This window comes from Periplaneta americana, chromosome 9 (genome assembly GCF_040183065.1).
Source record: "Periplaneta americana isolate PAMFEO1 chromosome 9, P.americana_PAMFEO1_priV1, whole genome shotgun sequence".
NCBI lineage: Eukaryota > Metazoa > Arthropoda > Insecta > Blattodea > Blattidae > Periplaneta > Periplaneta americana.
This window is the reverse complement of record NC_091125.1, coordinates 101278813-101301412: the sequence shown is the minus strand read 5'-3', so window position 1 is coordinate 101301412 and position 22600 is coordinate 101278813. Positions and strand designations below refer to the sequence as shown.

At 35.5% G+C, this 22600-nt stretch overlaps 2 protein-coding genes across 3 annotated transcripts in view; one reads left to right on the top strand and one right to left on the bottom strand.

The window, feature by feature from the left end:
- LOC138706319 (leucine-rich melanocyte differentiation-associated protein) overlaps nucleotides 1–22511 on the top strand; it is a 202295-nt gene extending 179784 nt beyond the window's left edge. The window contains exon 6 of one of the 2 annotated variants that reach the window (XM_069835457.1): nucleotides 22295–22511. In XM_069835457.1, coding sequence (XP_069691558.1) covers nucleotides 22295–22389 — 95 coding nt within the window. In that variant the 3' untranslated portion in view covers nucleotides 22390–22511. The remainder of the gene's footprint in view (nucleotides 1–22294) is intronic. The other variant, XM_069835453.1, reaches the window with a different exon arrangement.
- Nucleotides 11040–22600, bottom strand: part of LOC138706317 (agrin-like) — a 239609-nt gene continuing 228048 nt past the window's right edge. The window contains exon 28 of the mRNA XM_069835451.1: nucleotides 11040–22564. Coding sequence (XP_069691552.1) covers nucleotides 22404–22564 — 161 coding nt within the window. The 3' untranslated portion in view covers nucleotides 11040–22403. The remainder of the gene's footprint in view (nucleotides 22565–22600) is intronic.

The window sequence follows — 22600 nt, the reverse complement described above, 5'->3', positions numbered from 1 at the left end:
CACAGTGAAAGATAGAGAGATTAGAAAAAGAACAGAGAGAGAGAGAGAAATTGAGATAGAAAATGGAGAGAGAATTGGAGGAATATATAGAAGAATTAATGGGAGTAATAGAGTAGAAATAGAGAGTAGAGATGGAAGTATAGAGGGAATTGAGAGAGCAGTATAGAGAACAATAGAGAGAGATTCGAGTAATAGAGAGAGAAATAGAGTGAAGAGAGAGGAAATAGAGAGTAAAGGAGAAATTAGAGAAAGTTATAAAAGGGGAAATAAAGACAGAATAGGGAGGGCAGTAGAGAGGCAACAGAGAGATTAAAAAAGGGAGAAATAGAAATAATAGATGGAATAGAGTTAGAAATAGGGAAATATATAGGGAAAGAAATAAAGAGGAATTAGATATAGTAATAGAGAGAGAAATAGATAGGGAATAGACAGGGAATAGAAAAAGAATAGGGAGACTGAAAAAAGGGGGGGGGGAATGGAGAGAGAAGTAGAGAGAAATATAGATTGAGTAATAGAGAGGGAATAGAGAGAGAAATAGGGGAGGTGTAGAGAGGGAAACAGAAAGGTAATAGAGATAGAAATAGAGTGGCAATAGACAGAGGAACAGACAGCGAATAAAGAAAAAAATGTAAATTATGTTTTATTTAACGAGCTCGCAACTGCAGAGGATCAGCATCGTCGGTGTGCCGGAATCTTGTACCGTAGGAGTTGTTTTACAGGCAAGTACTTCTACTGGCATGAGCCTGTCGCATTTAAACACACTTAAATGCCATCGACCTGGGCCGGGATCGAACCCGCAACCTCGAGCATAAAAGGAAAGCCCTATACCGACTACGCTACCCATACTAACTGGGAATAGAGGAAGAAATACAGAGACCATAACGAGAGAAATGGAGTTAGAATTTAGGGGAAAATAGAGGGGGAGAAAGGGAGAGAAAATAGAGAGAAATGGAGAGGAAATACAGGGGCGAAGAGAAAGAAATAGAGGAAAATACAAAGGGAATAGAGGCGAAATAGAGAAGGAATATAGTGAGAAATGAAGAGAGATAGTGTGAAAAAAGAGTAAATAGAGACGCAAATATAGAGAGAAATAGGAAGAGAAATATAAAAAGTATATATAGAGAGAGTAGACAAAGGAAATGGAAGGAAAAGAGAAAAAAATTGAGAAATAGAGATAGAATTAGAGAGTGAATAACGGGAGAAATAGAGAGGGACTAGAGAGGAAATTCAGGGAGATATAAAGGGGAAATAAAGGAAGAATTATGGGGGAAAATATAGAGAAATTGAGAGGTACAGAAGGAGAATTAGAGAAAAACAGAGAGGGAATGGAGAAGCAAATAGGGAGAGAATTAGAGACAGAAATGGAGACATAGAACAGAGAGAAATAGAGAGGATTAGGGGAAGTAATAGAGAGAATAGCGGGAATACTGAGAGCAATAGAAAATGGAGAGTAACAGAGAGTGAATGAAGAGAGAAATGGAGGGGGTGTAGAGAGAGAACTATAGAACGAATAGAGACAAACTAAGGTAAGAATAGAGATGGAAATAGGTAGGGAATAGTGGAAGAAATAGTGAGAGAATACAGAGAAAATGGAGAGATAGTAGAAAAAGATCTTGGGAGAAAAGAGGATGGAATAGAGCAATTAGAGGAGGAACAAAGTGAGAAATTGACATATATATAATATATATATATATATATGGAGAGAGAGAGAGAGAGAGAATAGAGGAAAAATAGAGAATTAAAGAGACAAATAGAGAGAGTAGAGAGAGAGAGATAGGAAGGGAAACGAGAGAAAATATTGAGAAACAGAGAGTGAAATTTAAAAATAAATAGAAAAAGAAGAGAGACGGTAGAGGGGATTGTGAGAATTACTGGGAGAAATAGAAGGAAAATTAAGAGAGAGATATAGAAAGAAATAGAGAGTATACGGACGGTATAGAGAGAAATGGAGAGGGAATAGAAAGAGATCTAGCGAAGAAATAGAGAGAAATAGGGTAAAATATAAAGAGAAATAAAGAGAGAAATAGAAAATTACAGAGGGTTATTTTTTATTGGGTTATTTTACGACGCTGTATCAACATCTAGGTTATTTAGCGTCTGAATGAAATGAGGGTGATAATGCCGGTGAAATGAGTCCAGGGTCCAGCACCGAAAGTTACCCAGCATTTGCTCGTATTGGGTTGAGGGAAAACCCCGGAAAAACCTCAACCAGATAACTTGTCCCGACTGGGATTCGAATTCGGGCCACCTGGTTTCGCGGCCAGACGCGCTGATCGTTACTCCACAGGTGTGGACTAATTACAGTGGGATTAGAAAGAGAAATAGAGGGAAAACAGGGAATAGAGGGTGAATACAGAGAGGAATAGGGAGAATAACAGAGAGGGAACACAGGGACAGAGAGGAAACTGAGAGAGAAATGGAGATGGACTGGATAGGGAATAGTGAGAGGAAGGAAAAAAGAATACTGAGGGAAGAGACAGTAATTGAGATGGAATAAGGAAAAAATAGGGAAAGAACAGAGGTGATAGAGAGAGAAATAGAGTAGACAGACATAGAGAGGGAATGGAGAGAGGAATAGTGAGGAATTTGAGAGTAATAGAGAGGGGATAGAGAGAAATAGAGAGGTAATAGAGTGAGAAATAAAGAGGAAATAATGGGAGAAAATAGAGAGAATATAAGGAATAGACAGAGAAATAGAGAGAGGATGTAGAGAGAAATATACAGAAATGCAGAGAAGAAATAAACAAAGAAATAGACAGAAGTAGAGTGAGAATATAGCGGTAATAGAGGGTGAAATAGAGAGAGATTAGAGAGGGAAGTAGAGAGGAAATAGAGTAACAGAGGGAGAAATACAGAGTATAGAGTGGGAATAGAGAGAGAAATATAGAGAGCAATAGATGTAGAATTAGAGAGGGATTAGAGAGAGTTATAGATACAAATTGAGAGAGAATGGATACAGTAATAGGAAGGAAATAGAGAGAGAAGGTGAGAGAAAGATAGAATAATATAGAGGGAATAGAGAGAGAGTAATAAAGAGAGGTAGACAGAGAACTGGATAGGAAATTGATAGAGAAATAGAGTGCGAATAAAGAAAAATAGAGGAAATAGAGTAATAGTGAGAGAATAGAAAAATAAATAGAGGGAATAGAGAGAGAAATAGAGGGGGAATAGAGAGAATAATAGTGAGTAACAGAGAAAGAAATAGTGAGACTAGAGGAAGAAATAGAGAGGGAATGGAGAGCAAATAGAAACAGAAATGGAGGAAGAAATATTCCCATATCTTCTATATACTTTCTGTTCTTTGTCCCCCCTATTCACTCTGCAAACTCACTTCTCTATCCTCTCTGCCTCTCTCCAATATCCTCTATATCCTTTCAATCTTCTGTGATCCTTCTGTCTTTTCTATCTTCTCTGTCCGCTCCCTGTCCTCTCTATCCTTTCTATGCACTCTATTCTCTGTTCTTTCTCCTCTCTGCCCCTCTATTCTCTTTGTTCACTCTATCCTCTCTAGCCCCTCTTTTCTCTCTATTCTCTGTTCCCTTTATCCTCTCTATCCACTATATCCTCTTTATCCTCTCTGTCCTCTCTATTATATCTATTCTGTCAATGCTCTGTCTTCTATATTCTCGCTAACTTCTCTATGCTCTATCTGTCTTCTCTGTTCTCAATCACCTCTATCCCTATCCACTCTGTCCTCTCTATCCCCTCTGTCTTCTCTGTCCTCTCTCATCTCTGTCCTGAATGTATCCTCCGGTTTCTTCCTATGTTCTCTATCCTCTCTGTCCTATCTCTATCATTTCTGTCCTCTCTATCTTCCCTATCCAATCTCTCCTTTTTACATCCTCTCTGAACTCTCTGTACTGTCTATCTTTTATTTCCCCTATATCCACTCTGTCCTTAATGATCTCTCTGAACTCTAACCTCTCTGTCCTCTTTTTTTTCTCTATACTCTCTATCCTCTTTGTCCACTCTACCCTCTCTATCTTCTTTGTTGCTTCTATCCTCTCTTTTTCCTCTTTGTTCTCTCTCTATGCTATCTCTTTTTCTTTTATGCTCTCTGTCTTTTTGTCCTCTCTAGCCTCTCTCTCCTCTCTATACTCTCTGTTCTCTGTCTTCTAAGCTCCTCTTTTCGCTTCCTGTCTCCTATACCCTGTCTGTCATCGCTATAATCTCTGTCCTCTATCCCTATCTCCTCTATCTTCTTTGTCCTCTATCCTCAATGTCCTCTCTACCTCTTTTTCTAACCTTTCTATTCTCTCAAAACTTTCTGCTCTCTCTGTCCTTTCTCTGTCCTCTTTATTCTCTCTAATATCTCTGTTCTCTCTATTTTCTCCGTCCTCACAACCATTATGTTTTCTCTATCCTCTCTGCTTTCTATACTCTCTATTCTCTGTCCTCTTCTCATATCTCTCCTTACTCCTGTCTATCCTCCCTATTTCTCCTGTCTTCTCTATACTCTCTTTCTTTTCTCCCTATTCTCTCCCTTCTGCCTATTCTCTTCGTCGTTTCTGTCCTCCCTGTCCTCTGTCCCCTCTATCCTTGCTGTAGTTCCTATTCTCTCAGTCCCTCTTTTATCTCCATCTTCTATGTCCTCTCTATATCCTCTCTGTCCTATCTATCCTCTTTGTCTCTATCCTCACTGTCCCCTCTATTCTCTCTGACCTGTTTCTATACTCTATGTCCTTCCTATCCTCTATACTCTCTCTATTCGCTTTGTCCTTTCTCTTCTCTTCGTTCTCCCTACCCTCTCTATCCCCCCTGTTCTCTGTGTCCTCTCTCTCCTCTCTCTTGTCTCTATACTCTGTCCACTCTGTTCTCTCTATCCTCTGTGTCCTCTCTATATTCACAGTCATCTCTATCCTCTCTGTCCTCTATATCCACTCTGTCCTCTCTATCCTTTATATTCTGTCTATCCTTTCTACCCTCTCTGTCCTCTTTCTCTCCTTACTGTCCTCTCCGTTCTATAAAAACGCTCTGTCCTCACTTACTTACTGGCTTTTAAGGAACCCAGAGGTTCATTGCCATCCTCACATAAGCCCACCATCTGTCCCTATCCTGAGCAAGATTAATCCAGTCTCTATCATTATACCCCACCTCCCTCAAATCCATTTTAATATTATCTTCCCATCTACGTCTCGGCCTCCCCAAAGGTCTTTTTTCCCTCCGGCCTCCCAACTAACACTCTATATTATGCATTTCTGGATTCGCCCATACGTACTACATGCCCTGCCCATCTCAAACGTCTGGATTTAATGTTCCTAATTATGTCTGTCCTCACTGTCTTCAATTTACTCTCTCTGCCCTACCTGCTCCCTCTTTCCTCTCTGTCACCTCTATATTCTGTCCTCTCTATTCTCTTTGTCCTCTCTCTATGCTCCCTGTCCAACCTGTCCTCCCTCTATCCTCTGTGAACTCAATATGGAATGGAATTGAATTTACGGGAGGGAGCACTATGGCCCAGCACTGCGACCTGTTACGATCTTTTGTGCTAACCGTCAAGATAGGCACATTACCAAACCCACACCGGCTGACTACACTAAGGTTCGCTTGCGCACCCAGGTTTCGAGCAGGCAACTGCGACCTTGTCCGACAAAAGTGGCACTATGAATTTTTCAATGAAAAATGGCAGACCTGACTGGTATTACAACCCAGAGTGAACTTTATAAAGGTATACTCTGTTTTCTCTGTGCCCTATATCTTCCCTTCATTCTCTCTATCCTCTCTATACACTCTCCATTCTACTTTTCCTGTCCTATTTTCTATCCTCTGTCCTTTTATCCTCTCTATCTTCTCAATACTCTCTGTCTTCTTTGTTTTCTCTATCATTTATGTCCCCTCTGTCCTCTCTATCCATTCTGTTTTCTCTATGCTCTGTCTTCTCTGTCCTCCCTATTCCTTCAGTTCTCCATCCTCATAATCCTCTCAATCCCTTCTATTCTCTCTATTGTCTCTGTCCCTTTTATCTACTCTGTCCTCCCTGTTCTTTCTATCCTGCCTCTCCTCTCTATCCTCACTGTCCTTCCTCTATTCATTCTGTCCTCTATCTTTTCTGTACCCTCGATTCTCTCTCTATCCTCTCTGTTCCCTTTGTTCTCTTTGTACTCCCTGTGCTCTCTATACACTCTATCCCCTCTTTCTCACTCTATCCTCTTAGTCCTCTTTGTCATCTATGTCCTTTCTATCCTTTCTGTCCTCGTTGTCTTCTATATCCTATATATCCTCTCTATTCTTTGTGTCCTCTTCGTCCACTCTGACCCCCCTATCCTCTCTGTTCTCTAAATTCTCTCTGTCATCTCTATCTCCTCTGGTCTTGCTATCTTCTCTGTCCTCCTCTTCTCTTCATTCCCTCTGTCCTCTATCCTTTCATTCCTCTATGTCCTCTCTGTTCTGCCTGATCTCTATAATCTCTATTCTCTCTGCTCTCTATCATCTCTCTCGTCTCTCCTATCTATCCTCTCTGTTCACTGTCCTCACTATCTTCTGTTTTGTCTATCCTCTCTGTTCTCTCTATTACCTCTGTCCTCCCTGTCCTCTCTCTCCTGTCTGTACTCTCTAACTTCTGTTCTCTCTCTCTCTCTGTCCTCTCTTTCCTCTCTGTTCCCTATGTCCTCTGTAACAAATACTGTAATTAGTATCTCTACATAAATATGATTTTAATTCCTTGCACATATTTTCAAAAGACTTGATCTGTCGTCCTGTATTAACCTAGAGTCCATGTTTTCCTTCAAAATGCTACAAAATGCTAAATGACGAATGTATAAATGCTACAAAATACTAAATTTAAAATCAATATGCTAAATTTCTAATTTCAAATTGCTAAAAATCACCACCCCTAATTATACTTTATATAATAGACATAGGTACCTTAAAAGAATGCTGGATGTTGCTAGCAGAGAAAGAAATGTATTATTTGTTGTATCATTTCTGTCATGTAACCATTTCGTTGTGGAGATGCTTTCAGGTTTCTTTTTCCTTTTTTTTCTGCAAATCTGCCAATGGATCTGTCCTATCATCAGGACTGCAACGCAGTGCGATTATAGCCTATTCCCTGTTCAATGTGTGCTTCAAAACGTCTGTTGTGGGCGAATTCTTTTAATAGTTTTCGCGAATTTCTGTGTCCATGGGTCTCGCACATTTGACATGAGTGGTCTGGTTTCGTTTATCAAGTCTCGTACAGTTTGTTGATTTTCCAGCTGGCCTGATAGTAGATCACATGTCGCAATGGATGATCAGATGTATGCAGTGATTCGAAGTGATGTACATCAATCAGAGATGTATGAACTCAAAGACTAGAGATTCGAATATCTAAGGGAGATCTGATGGCTGAAATTATGCTCTGAAGATATGAAATCCAATGGTTATTGTCAATGTAAATGAAAGTTTCTGTATTTTATAATTCTATCATTGGAATACTCATATGACTTAATGTGTCTCTGGATGGTGCACATAGGGTTTCCACCTTTCAAAGAATGTTAGCCTAGACAATCCCCTCATCCAATGGTCCAATGGACAAACCGATTTTTGTTAATTAAGTCTACTATACAGCATTTCACAAGTGAAAAGAGTCAATATAGAATTCAATATTTCCCATCTAAACAGAAAGTAATTTAAAAATGAAATGTCAATATTAATAATTTAAGCCTAAAGACTCCCATTTATCCTCTACTCTGTTGTATATCTACTTGGAGGATTTAATGAAAAACTGTTTTCAGAACATGGGAGGGAGGGATGGCAGTAGTAGGAAGAAGAATAAAGTGCGCAACATTTGCTGATGATATGTTGCTGTTAGCAAAGAGGAGACGATACTAAGGATATGCTACTGGAGCTAAATGATAGGTGTGAGCAGTATGGGATGAAGATAAATGCAAACAAGACGAACAAGGCAGCAGAACATGTGGACAGCTTCAAATATCGGTACTTGGGATGTACTATAAGTAGTAACATGAGCTGCTGCCAGGAAGTTAAAAGAGGATACCGGTACCAATGGCAAAGGAAGCTTTTAGTAGAAAAAGGAGAATCTTCTGCGGACCTTAGAAAAAAGAACTAAGGAAGAGACTAGTGAAGTACTTTGTATGAAGTGTGGCATTTAATGGGGTAAAAACATGAACATTATGACGAAGTGAAGAGCAACGACTGGAAGCATTTGAAATGTGGATATGGAGAAGAAAGGAGTGTGTGAAATGGACATACGGAATAAGAAATGAAGCTATGTTAGAAAGACTGGGTGAAGAAAGAATAATGCTGAAACTAATCAGGAAGAGAAAAAGGAATTGGCTGGGTCACGGCTAAGAAGAAACTGTCTATTAAAGGATGCACAGGAAGGAATGGTGAATGGAAGAAAAATTCGGGACAGAAGAAGATATCACTTTATACACAACATTAAGATACGTATATGGATCATTTACGGAGACGAAGAGGAGGGCTGAAGAGAGGGAACATTGGAGAATGCTGGGTTTGCAGTGAAGTACCTACTCTTGAGAAGAAACTATGAATGAATGAAGTTAATCGAGTTAACTTAAAATATGAACACTAATAAAATGTCTTTACATGCTCAATCACATTTGTGATTCCTTATATATTTAGAATATTGGTCTTTGCTACTCTTAAACTCAGCAAAGGTGGGACAAAAGTGTGTTTTCCCGGGATCCGGGACAGTGTTTCAAATTCCGGGACAATCCCACCAAAAGCTGCACAGGTGGCAACCCTAGATGCACAAATTTTACTGTAATATTCCAATCTCTCAATTTATCATAATGATATACATCGTCTTCAGAAAAAGGATGAAATAAAGTCATTATCAACTCAACATCATTGTTCAATACTTAATTCTTCTTTCGGTGTTTATTAATACTACATGTAATTTACAAATATACATCATTGTTATGTTGGCATACGTTTAGTTACATTTATATCATAGCTATAGTTGCTTTTAAATAAAAGTTAAGTAAAAACTGAGAAACAGTTTCAAAACGAGTCACAAACAACTTTGTATAGCCTATTTACCACAGCCAGCACAACAATATGCAGTTACAAGTAGTCAAATATAAAACATAAAAATTTGAGTAATATAATTATTATGCCTGTCATAATAAATTGGCTACAAAATATTACAGAGTTGTTTGTTCTCACTTCACAAATCAATCTTTCAATAACATGTGCGAAAAATGTTGGTTTATTTTAGAATATATCTGTCACTCTTCCAAGGTCTGTTTTGTTTCCCTGTTACATATTGTCAGTTTATAGGATACGTATTTCTCAATCCAGGTGTTTTCTTTTTAAATTCCTTCTGTGAAACTCTCTTCAATATTTTAGTGACTTTCAGAACTTAAGTTCTGCACTAATAAAGAACATTTTAAATTTAAATTATAGACTAATGTCGTTAAAAGAAATCTGATAATATCAACATGAAACTCCTACAATTGTCACAGAAATGCATTCTTTATGAAAAATAAATGAAATGCACCATAAATTGTAAAACTTATTTCATAGTATAATATAGCTGTTATGAATGTTAATACTTATCTGCAAAGACTTAGCTCTGTTAGCAGAAAAATCATTTCATATCTCTCAAAACTTTGCTTAAAACAATATGTCTAATGCTCTCTTATTGCCACTTCATACAAACTTGCAAGAAAACACCTGGCAGTGAAATTACAATGTGAAAGGATTTGGCAAATATTCACCAGAACGTGGGCTGGAACCTTTCACAAACAGGATATATTTTAATTGCTAAATGTAACATAATAATAATAATAATAATAATAATAATAATAATAATAATAATAATAATAATACATCTTGATTACACAACTTTTAACACTATATCACTTCGGAATATGTTTAACACGCGAAAGATATATAATACATATTCCGAAATAATAGTAATAATAATAATAATAATAATAATAATAATAATAATAATAATAATAATAATAATAAAGAAAACAGAATAGAATCATCAGTTCATCACTTTTACTATGATACTAAATGTGGGGGTATATCTGACTTTGTATACAACTTTATTAAAAAATTGTATAAACTGATTTTAATAAAGCACCTACTCTTTGTTTATTTATCATTCATAAATGGAATTATTTTCAGAAAAATGTGGCTTTCACAAACTAATAAAACTTTATATTTAGTCATTCCTATCAACTAGAGAAATTTTTATAGAAAACGTGATTTTTGAAAACCAATTAAGTTCCATCAAATAATATCTGATTATGTTAATGATTCTTACATTTTTTGCATGGTCCTTATTGCAAGATAGTCGAACTAAAATGGCATTAAACGTGTTAAACGTAGGTTTCACAGCACAACAAATTATGATTATTTTGTGGAACTTCATAGTAGTTTAGAAATATATATTGTAAACATTTTTTGAGTATTACGCAAAGTAATTATATAGTATTAGTATTAGTATTTATTTATTTAAATACTAATACTAATACTATATAATTATATACTGGTACTTAAAACTAAAATTCTGCATTTTGTTATTCATATTATTATTTTTTCGATAGTGTGTATTTTCCTTCGTTTCTTTCGATTTTCGTTAATGGAAAAAGGCGAAATTGGACTTGCTTCTCTATTACTAACAATTTCAACTTAATAAATGTTCAAATAACAAAGCAGATATCTACAAATTTAAAAATATGAGTAAAAATATAACTAAATTTAATATTTTAAAATTTAAATTTATCACTTTATCCAGCCCAATGCGTTCTGCAGGAAAAGTGCCCTCTCCTTCCCATATGACACACAATACCCCTTCACTGCCTTAGTTGTCGTATTTCACTGTAGCCTACATAACAATTTATAGGCATACCGGTAATGTAATTTCTGATAAACACATTTTTACAGAACTGATAATAGTGATAATGAACATTGACAACTAATCCTTGTTTTAAAATATATGAATATTTCAAGCACTAGTAAAACTGTTATTATTAAGGATCAACTTAGATTAATGATTACGTATGCAGTAGAACCCCATTTATCTGAACTTCGGTAAACCAAAACGCTTTGTTTTTTCTTTCTTTTCTGTCATATACAAGATGCACACTGTAATCATTCTTTAATTTGGGAAGATTCGAGGAAACTGCAATACCTGTACTTTATTACAGATCGTATTGTAGTTTATTTGTTCACTTCAACATACTGTGATGCAGTGGAAGGTTTGGGAAGTCCCATCAACCGAAGTGATGCCAGACAGTAAAGGGACTCTAAGAAATACTTTCCCTCTCTCTCACACTTAAAGAAGATTGCTCATTAGGTGACTGACACATGACAATGCCTTAGAGGAGCTGTTGTCAACTCCTGAAATGCCTGTACTTGGTTCAGTTGTGTAATAGTACATTATGCAACGAGCCTATAATGATAGTACCGGTAATTAAGAAGCGAGTATGGATGTTTATGAAACGAGCGCAAGTAAGTTTCATAATTTTCATACGAGTTTCTTAATTACCATTATAGGCGAGTTTCATACGACTTTTTATGCTCGACCATATTTCTAACTTGAAATTATTCATTTTATTTGTATCTAACTGACCTTGAGCAATACCTCGTAAATTGTGAGATGTGCGCAGACGCGAAAGTATTGATTTTTTCCGAGGAACAGATGTCCACATTGACCTTGTATAAGAACCTACAGAATAAACTAAATATTAACTTTGATATAACATTGAAATTAAATTAGACATTGAAAAACGAGATGACAAATTGAATTTATTTGAATATTATTTACAATTAACGCTAATTATTATAGTAACAGAACATAACCTTCTGCGACAGTATTGGATTTCCAGCCTCTGTGACTTTTCGCTAATTCTCTTTCGATTGCATATCCGAGAATAATCGATACTTGCGGTTTTATAATGGTACAAAGCTGACTTGTCATTGGCTGAACACCTGTAAGCTGACTTGTCATTGGCTGAACACCTGTACTTTAATGAGTAGGTGTACTTTAATGACATGCATTAAAGGACTGCTACCAGGTGTATAATTACTACATTTCGGCATGGTCGAGCATAAAATTAGTATCCTCACAGCGAACATAAATCAGTAAAGTAACAGTGTGGATTCATAACCTGCATTACATACAAAATATTCCATTAGTATGCAAGTGTATTTTGCGCGAATGTTACAGTGTATGGTACATTTTTATTGAAATGTCGAGTACTAGTAAACGGAAACATGCAGTAATTACATCTGAAGAAAAACTTGAGGTTGTGAGAATAAAACCTGGTGAAATCCTCTGCTTTACGTTTTGTGGAGAAAAGTGAGGGAGCATCATCAGTAGATGTTTTAATAATGAAGCAGTGGAGGGACACAGTTGCAAAGAAATGTTGCGAAAATAAAATTCAGACCAAAATATGTGATTACCTTAAGAAAATCTTGTTACTGTAAGACGTAAGGTGTATTAATACATTTTTAAAGTACTCGGATAATAATCGAAAGATTTTTTTAATCGTACTTTTTCCTTGCACGGATTTCTGGAATTTACTGGTACGGTTTATCCAAAAAACTGCTTATACAAAATCACCTCCGCCTCCATTCTTTACGATAAATGGGGTTCCACTGTAAATGCAAATTTCCATATGCGACTTCCAGGAAGCATTCCAAAAATGGCAGACACACAGGAATCAGTGTATAGCTGCCCAAGGGGACTACTTTGAAGGGACTGGCAGCCAAATTTAAATCAGATAATTTTATTTCCATTTATGGGACAGGTCTCGGAATTTAATGATCACACTTCGTATCAGTAGATAGGTAGTTTTGGATTTTCCTATTTTAATATTCATCACAATCAAATTACGAATAACCTAAGCATAGTCGTTAGTAACTGAATAGCAAGGACAGCCATTTTTGGCCAGTGATCTCCACTGTTCACACAAACACCATGAACAATTCGATTACCAGTATTCGAAACAACTGCACTGTTTAATAATTTGGAAAAAGTCGAATCAATTCATACCGTTTATAAATCAAAATAAAACATTAAAATCTAACGAAAACTATAAAATAGTTTTATATAGTTATAAATAGAGACAGACAAAATATAAAATTCCATATTCTAAATCATTCCTACTAGCAGCATGGTAACAAAAATTTTCATGATTCGCGATCTATGCAATGAAATTAACACGAAAAATTTTCGTACTTCGTAATACTTTGGCAAAATTATCATATTTCATAACAGTATTTGTTTTTTTTTTCACCCTTGCATGATATTTCCCCCCCCCCCTCCATTAATATTTCTGTAACTATTACTGAATCGGGCTTTCCAGACATTGTAAGGAGACAACAGAGATGTTTTCCAGCAACCATATGAAAAATCAAAATCACTCATTTCACCAACATTCCGAGATTCCCAAATGGCAAGTGAAATCTCCAAATCCATTGCACTTGTAGCATCAATGAATTTGAGAAGCCAAAACAAAGTGGTTCCTATTCCACCTTTGCTCATTCTTTCGAATCTGGTGAAAGTTTTTTCAGTGTTGCCATGTCTGCTAACGTGTAAATTAATGTTTTAAACGGGTTTCTAACATCAGTTTTGCTGTTTAATTAATTTACACTGTTTTTGCAACTTCATGGGCATTTCACCATGCTATACAATACGTATTAATTGACAAAATATGTAATCTTCTGGCAGATTATATACAAAAATTACTTGTGTTGTCTTGTATTGTAACCAGTGTTGAGTTCAGCCAATGTAAGGACTCTTTTTTTCTTTCTCTTCAGTATAAATAATTGAATTACCTGTTTATTCCATTCAAGTAAGGATTTCATGATGCTGAAAAAACTGTTTAATTATGCATATTTATTGTATTTTACTTGGTAGCATACTAAATATAGACAAACCTATTAATCTCTAGAAAGTTATTTGGTAAATAATTATGTAATTGTGTTCCTAATGCTTTAGGAACGAAGCTATATTAGCAAAGACATATTTTATTTCATAATATTATATCAAATTTGGCAATTTTTTTTATTACGACGGTCTCTAAATATAATTTACTATCAAATAATAAACATTACGTTGTTAGAAGATCTAAGGATGTACAGGAAGCTTAGACGTGTCAAATGTCAGTTATGATTCTATGTATCTTTTTCCACTAGTCAAAAATGATCATTCTTTCTGTAATGAAATTAAATTCGTTGGGCAAGCGAAAAAAAAAGAAAAAAGCATTTTTTTATTATTTCTACTGGAAAAGCGAAGCTCCAGAGTCCAATCTCTAGCTGGGCATGAAGTTTCGAATCTCAGATATAATGATGAATGAAAAGGGCAGTGTTTTATTTGCATTATTAAAAAATTATATTCTTTACACATTCTGCTGAAGCCCAATTTCAGCCTTTCAAGTTAACCAAGTTAAATATTTTCAAGATAATATATGTGGCTATTTGTGACATGACTACTGCTGGCAGTGAAGGGGTGGTCATAAATTCGCTCACTTTAAACTTTTACCTCAGACTTCATTTTGTGATTTAGAACCAACAGAGGCAAAATAAGAAAACATGCAACAATTTAATCTCATTTACACCAACAAAAAAGGGGGGAGATAGGGGCGGGTTTGCGGGGAAACATTATTCCGATCAGCTACACACACATGCAGAATTTTTCCACTCACATTTTTTCTCCTAACACTTGTTCATTATTATTACATTATTTATATCCATATATATACAAACAAGTCACATTTGTACGAGCGACAAATATGTCATCATAATCATCACCATTCTCGTGTCTTTAAAAAAATGTTGATATTTCGATTAAAAACTGTGTCTGCGCATCCTCTTGATATGTTGTATACTTTCATCGTCACACAATTTGTAGTTGAGCAGCAAACTGTCATTCTGAAACCCAGTACTTTCCCTTTCATAGTAGCAGAATGATAGAATAGATCTATAGACGAATAACATTAGCTCTAGACATTTACGTCCAATGGCCCCATAGTAATAGTGTTTATTTACCTGTTTAACTACAAATAACTGCTTCTTTAACCAGTTCCTTCTCACAATTATTGTAATGACTTCATATGTTTTTCGAATCTTTGTAACGTTTCTAGAATGTTTTATTTAATTTTTCTATAATTCGAGCATCAGGAATCTTAATCTTACAGTGTTTACCAAGTCATTCATTTGCGAAGCTGGAAAGTTGGGAAAGAAAATGGCAAAAAATTGTTAGGGGTCAATTCATTCGAAGACACAATTCCTCTATGACAGTGGTATTCAATCTATGGTATGCGTACAGGGTATGCATCCCACTGATTACTTATGTAAAAATGCTGACTTATTTATTTTATGCTACCCTAGCATTATAAACAGATTATAAACAGGTACATCAAATAATGTTCGCAGTCACCTCATTATGGCATGAGTGCCGATGATAGCAATGACGTATTCGCTATATGACATAACCCGGAACGCTTGGATCGGGATGCATGCAACTCATCTATCTTCTACGCCCTATGTAACAAGAAATGAAATGCAGGACACAAGGTAAGGTATCATTTATTTCCAATCTTTAACAATTTTGTATCACTTTTGTAATATCTCACAAAACAGTTCTGTAGTTAGAGAAACTATATCGATATTAACAAAATAAAGGAACATTTGTAACATAACCTGCAAGGTCATTCATTTCTCTTTACTCAATGCCAATGCCAGGCGCAACTAATCAATACGAACATATTAAGACAATTTGTCAGCTATGGATCCCGAATTTCTTTCACAGTTTATTTCCTACAATTTATAATGCTAAGATGCCATAAAGTGTTGTTGGATAATCTTATTATGACAGTCGTGAAAATTGTCGCACTCACTATCGTTCCTACGACAAACATTCACTCACGCCATAATCATCAAGATTATGCACTTGTTGCATAAATGACTATTATTATTAGGCTTCTTGATAATTATTACCGGTACATCATATTATAGTTTCTTTTGCAATATCAACTCTTGTTTTTTCTTGCATGCAGAATATTTTATGTAAATCATTACTATTATTATTGCAATAACTATAGTATAATAATAATAATAATAATAATAATAATAATAACAACAATCTATTTTGAGTATAACTTCAATCATAGTCTTTGGTAATTCTTATATACTTTAATTTGAGGGTACATTAGCAAAAAAGATTGAATACCACTGCAGTATAACATGGGATACCTGCATTTACTTTCTCCCAAAGAATGCATTCATCGTCCTTACAATTCTTAGTTCCAGACTGAAACTGAAACTGCGAACTTCAGGTCGAAAGCCAAGGATAGTAACCACTTGATATAGTCCGATCTACCTGGTACTTCTGCTCACATTATTAAAATTTCATATTTTTCATAATAAATAGTATTTCTATTAACTAATATACGTATCTTAAAGCCTCTACCCCAGTCTTCTAGACAAGAACTCTGTAAAAATGTGCTATTACATGGTTTCTTTAACCTGGTGCTGGTCGCTTTACGAGTATGAGCATTTTGCTATATATCAAATTCAAATGGCAGTCACAACAAAATGGAAGGGATTACAAGTTTATTCCTCTCTCTAGCTGACTTTGTAAGTATTGGCTATTACCTGCTAAAAGAATTTTCTTCGAAGAATACACGTTATTCTGTAGAAAGAATATTTGTCAGACAGTAGCTCAGTTATGACAGAATAATTACTGTTATGTCTTTGTAAAGTCAATGGACTTGTAATCCTATTTGGGTTAATTATTTCCCTTTAGAAGTTCCTAAACTTTCTATGAATGCAGGTATTTCGCCAGACAACTTACCCTTTTATAAAATTGAATAAAAGCATGGAGTATAAAAGTCAGCTGAACAAATAATAGAGCCGGGAAGTATTAAAGCAGGTATGGCCATTTTTTTCAAAGAAACTACACATTGTGATACATCAAAGAAAGGCCCAACAATGTTGCTACTTCATCACGCTGTTTCATCTCTCTTAAAAGTTGTAACGGGAAAATTTAATGACAGTGCTATCCTTGGTAAAATGTCGGATATGTAACCACATGAACAACACTATGTAACGACCTCTCTCGGGTTAATGAGATTAAATTCCCTCTTTTTTCCTTAATAGATTACCAAATTTTATCTGTCCCTCTATCGGAACTTATGAATTTCTCTGTCAATACTTCTTGTTAAGAAAATTAGAAATGAATTCATAAGGAACTTAATTTAATATTCAGTTATGTTAAAATCACAACTTTTTAAATGAATGTTAATACTGTTATGGTTTCTGAACATCTCTTTTTTGCCTGATAAGGTATGGTAGCAAATACAACGTTTAGATCTACTGCCGATTTAAAATTAACTCCCAATCATATTTCAAGACATGATCACCATTGAAAGTTTATTAATGAAAAGTACATTTTGTGAATAAGGTCTATATGACAGGTTTGCTGCTCAACTAAATTCAACAACATTGAGTTGGCTTACATACTAAAGTCATATTTCATTATCAGATTTCAGTCTCACTAATAGTAGCCTACTTATTTTGCAAAACATGGCTTTGGGCATCCAAAATGTTACCAGATAACAAGAAAAAGAGCGAGATTGTCTTCAAATGTCATCTCTGTATAGAACTTTCTTTTTTGATGTCGTGTTTTAGAATTCATACTCTTTAAAATTAAGGTTGTTCGGAAGGCAGGAAGACTTTACAATATTGCAGTGAACTCTTTTGAAATAGAATCTAATACCATATGCTCACTATCATATATTGCAGTCTTGTACAACTAAGAAATTGGAGGCATTTAAATAGGTATGTAAAATAATGTAGTACAGTAATTGTGTAAGAAAAATTAAAAGGAAATTCTTAAAATATGGAATCCCATACCAATCAGATACCGGAAACACTAAAGTGGTATTATTTTAATAAGGTTGTCTTTCAAATGCATCCAAGTTGGTGCCATTGGCATAGTGATAGACTGCAGACTGATAGTCTGGATTCAAATCCAAGTGGATGTGGGATCTTTCATCTCGATATAACCTCCCAGGCAGCTGTAGGTCTATTCAGCCTCTTGTAGAATTGAGTATTTTGTCTTTTCCCGAGGCAAAAAGATGTCTGGATTATTAAATTGTGCTGACCACTTAATTCCCTTCTGGTGTCGAGGTACAAAAGCATCCTGCCTCCTGTATTCCTTTATGTATACCTTTCTATTAACCATTTTACTTGCTGTAGAATTACTGCAAATGTGTCCAAATACAATACTTATCAGAGAATTAACCTAATCCTTATCAATCTTGTATGATGGTAAGTACTGGTTAAGACATTACTAATACCTATCTGAAGATATATAATACGCTTCCAATGAATAGTGATAAAATACTTAACAAAAATAGTTACTGGTACGTTTCTGCATTGCTCCTGCTTTTACTGCACTCTCAACGTCAATTCTAATCTTTCTGTGTTCCGATCAGTAATAAATTCAGGGGGTGATCCAGAGAGGAACAATTCTCATCTCCTTGAAGACTTCAGATGCATCTAAGTCAGTGATTTCCAATTAGACAATATATGACGTCGGAGTGTGTTTCCCCTTTTGGAGCAGAAATATAGAGTATTCACTAGAGTACGTGAGGGAGGTTAGTGGTGTATCTAATTCATCTAATAGGTCATTTAAACAACTTAAATATACGGTAACTCTTTAGGGTAAAATATGATAATTAGCGAAATGAATTGAATTGAATTTAACGGAGGGAGCACTATGGCCCAGCACTGCGATCTGTTAAGATCTATTGTGCTGGCCCTCTGATGACGCATTCACAAACTCACACCGGCTGACCACACTAAGGTTCTCTATGTGCCCAGGTTTCGAGCAGGCAACCCCACTATCCCTAGGCCATCACCCACCACGCATCACCAGCCAGCTTTTGGGGAATGCTACGGAATGATAACAAAATGGAGAAATGGTGATGGAATGATGTACCTAAATGCCTAATTTGGGGAAAAACGGAAGAACCCCGGGAAAACCCCCAACTGTGACCCTGTCTGCCACAAGTGTCACTATGGATTTTTCCAATGAAAAAATCCCAGACCTGACCGGGAATCGAATAATTCTTCCCGCTTGGGCTTATTACCTGGTTGAGTTTCTTCCGAGGTTTTCCCCAACTGTAAAGTAAATGTCAGGTAATCTATGGCGAATCGTCGGCCTCATCTTGCTATCACCAATCCCATCGACGCTAAATAACCTCGTAGTTAATACAGTGTCGTTAAATAACCAAGTAAAAAAAAAATATACAATATAGGCCTATTGTTCATAAAATTTGCCTTACTTTTCTCATATAATTAGCCTAAATTCTTCCAATATTTAAACATATAGCTATTAGAAACAGTACCAGTAAGCACCGAAATAAGTTGTTTGCTGGAAACTATAAGAACTGGAAGTATCTCAGTTTTGTTACAATTACCCTGTTTTATTTTTATTTGTAATTGGGAAATTTAAAACTTTTACTGTTAACTGACAGTATGTTAAATGAAAGTAACATACAATATGAAGAAAAGTTAATCACACTATTAAGCATGACTTATTTTGAGCCTTTAATAAATACAGTTAATATGGAATCAATGCTATCACTTCTAATTATAAAATAAGCAAATCAATATGAAAGATATTATTATGTCAACATAATAAATCAGGAACAACAGTTCTTAAATCAGCTATAATTTAAAAATCTCCATCCCTTCCACTGCCACTCCCCTATTTTACTCCTTCACTTATGCTTCCCTTTTTAAGGATCTCCAGTGTGACATCAGAGAGCCAGCAGTTGGCAATGCCTGATCTAAGCTATTTCAATTTAATTTTTACCTATTCATGATTAAATAAAAATGTTAACCAACTCCCTATTTTCAATCATATAGAGAACAGTCTAAATAATTATGGCTCTCTTCTACTTTAAAAATTGGTCATTAAGATAAACTATATGCATATGTGCCAACTATAAATTCTTTTTAGGTTTTTTTTTTCTTGTTGAAGTTTTAAAATAGTAACCAAATGGTCTACGCTTAGCAAAATGTAGTGTATCCTCCAGATGTAAAATTACAATGATGATCATCATCACTAAAGGAAGCGGAAGACATTACCTCGTAAGGACATCTTCTGACTTATCAGCTTCATTCAGTTTTCCTTGCTATTTCATCCCACTCCCCTGATACCATCATTGGCTTCTGCTACCAGTACCAATCCAAATAAGATTAGGCCTAGAAATTCTGTGACATTTATCACACAGCAGTAATTTCCTCTATAGATCCACTAATCGCAATAAAACTCTTTCTCAATCAATTTCATACTATTAATTGACTAGTCAATTGAATTAGCATATCGTAACTTTTATAATAAATAGGTTTCTCCCTCACACGAAAACAAAGGTAAACTCAGCCTTTGAAACTTCGTGTATCTCAGGTTTACAACAAATGTAATAATCCGAAGAAAATTGAGTTTAAAAATGACTATCCTCCACTGCTTCCTTCTTTTAGAACAACACAGACGAGTAGAACATGTTTTTTTTTAATCCTGACAATTCAATTATATAATCAATGACATACAGATAGAACATCATTTAAGCATATCAAAGTTTATTCTATCATACTAACTTCATAGTTCCGTCTTGCAATCTCACATAATTATGGAGACGAGAGACTCTGGTATTGTCTCGTGTAACATTCTGGATATCCAAAGTAAAATGCAACTACAGCCACACTTGCTTGTGTTTTACCTTTCTACTGGCATCCGCTGCGCTGCAAGTGCCTTTTCGAAAGTTCTTTTCTCATTTTGGCGCTTCCATTATTTCTGTTTCGATTGTTTGTCTTTTTGTATGTTTCAAAAAATTTTAATATTGTGAACTAATACAATTTCTTTTTCTCCAATATCTCAAAGATAAAAAATCTTATCATTGTAATTTAAATGCAGAATACGTGCAGCAATTTAGTATAATATAAACTAGAAATGATACCCAATAAAATATTTTAATCTCGATTTAAAAACTGAGAACTAAATGTAACAGATCAATGTCGACGGCCCAGTTTAAAAGGGAAACATCTAAAAATTTAAAGTTTTGAGAGACCTGAATTTTTAAATTTCATGTTGCTGTAAAAAATCCAATTAACACACACTGAATTGAAAGTTATAGTACGTTATATAAAACATCATTAACAGAATTTGGAGTAAATTCAATGATCCTTCGATTTCTTACAGCAACTTAAAGCTTTAAATTGCAGATTTCTCAAAACTTTAAATTATAAGTTGTTTCCCCTTTGAACTGGGCCTTCGATATGTACATCTGCTATTTTCATCCATATAAAACTGACATATAATAGCTGTCTTCATAGGTTGTCAAACTGCTAGCATAAGGCAGTGTGAAAGTTCATTAGGTTCTAACACCATAGTCATTGCCTTAAAAACTTCAAATTTCTTCTTAAAACTTGTCACATGCATAACAAAAACAATTTATGGACAAAATAAGAAAGACGAATTCCTAAAAATATTATAATACTGTTCATAGGTGTGCATTTGCAGTTTCACTTATGGTCTCGTTTAAATGTTTCTTCTATATCTCTTTGTTTAATGAGATAATGAAGAGCAATTGAATTTATTTTTAAACAAAAAGTCCAAATTATAAACTACTAAAATCAGTAAATTTTGCATAGATCTCATACAAAATACACCAAAATATCTGAATTAGTAACAGCACAAACTTGAAAATTCTGTGCTTGTTATTCAGACATCAGCGCCATATTGCGTACGGAGTAGATAATGACAACAATGAAAATGAAGCCATCACTTATTCAACAGTTCAACATTTCATCACTGTGACAGATTCTCTGGCGAGCTCAAATCTGGAAGTAATTTTTAATCTTTCACAGACTTCTATTACACTTGGTCATACAGTTGTTAGATCTGAGGTAGTCAGAGATACACAGTGATACCTATTAACCACATGTAACTTGCATCATTGCAGTGAGCACCAGCCTTACGTGCACTCAACACGCTCCGTACAACATTGTCGCCTCAGAATGTTTTTCAATGTCTGCTAGCAACATGAAGCAAGGGTTGTAAACTTTGGCAATGTAGGAAGAGAATTACATTTCACATGTTGATAACGATAGGATAATAAGTTGATGACGAAACAGTTCGCGTTGCATTGTATTGCCTTTCATTTTGAGTTCACAAAAACACTTCGCACGAAGGAACAGTCTTCTTTACCTGATGAGTCTTAAAAAACTACACAAGTGGGAGGTGGGCGTGATCCCGTATCAAATACTGTATAGTGAAAAACAATTACTTACATTGCAGCACTCAACGAGCCGGCCACTAACCGCACAAGCACAGCAAGTCGTTGTGGTGAGCCTGCTGCCTCCGAGTCAAGTCGTTGTGTTGGCAGGAGTTAGTGTTGGGACAGCGATCAGACGTCGTTGTCGTGGCAGAACTGGACAGGCGAGTGGTCGTTACCAAGCCTGTTGAGCATGTCCAGAGGTTTCCTCGAGACCCGCACTTTGTCCACGCAACCCTTGAACCCCAAGTAGTAGGGCGCAGGAAGTCCAGATGGAAGCGTCGGTGCACCACCTGCAATCAATATGAGAAGTGTTAATTCAGATATTT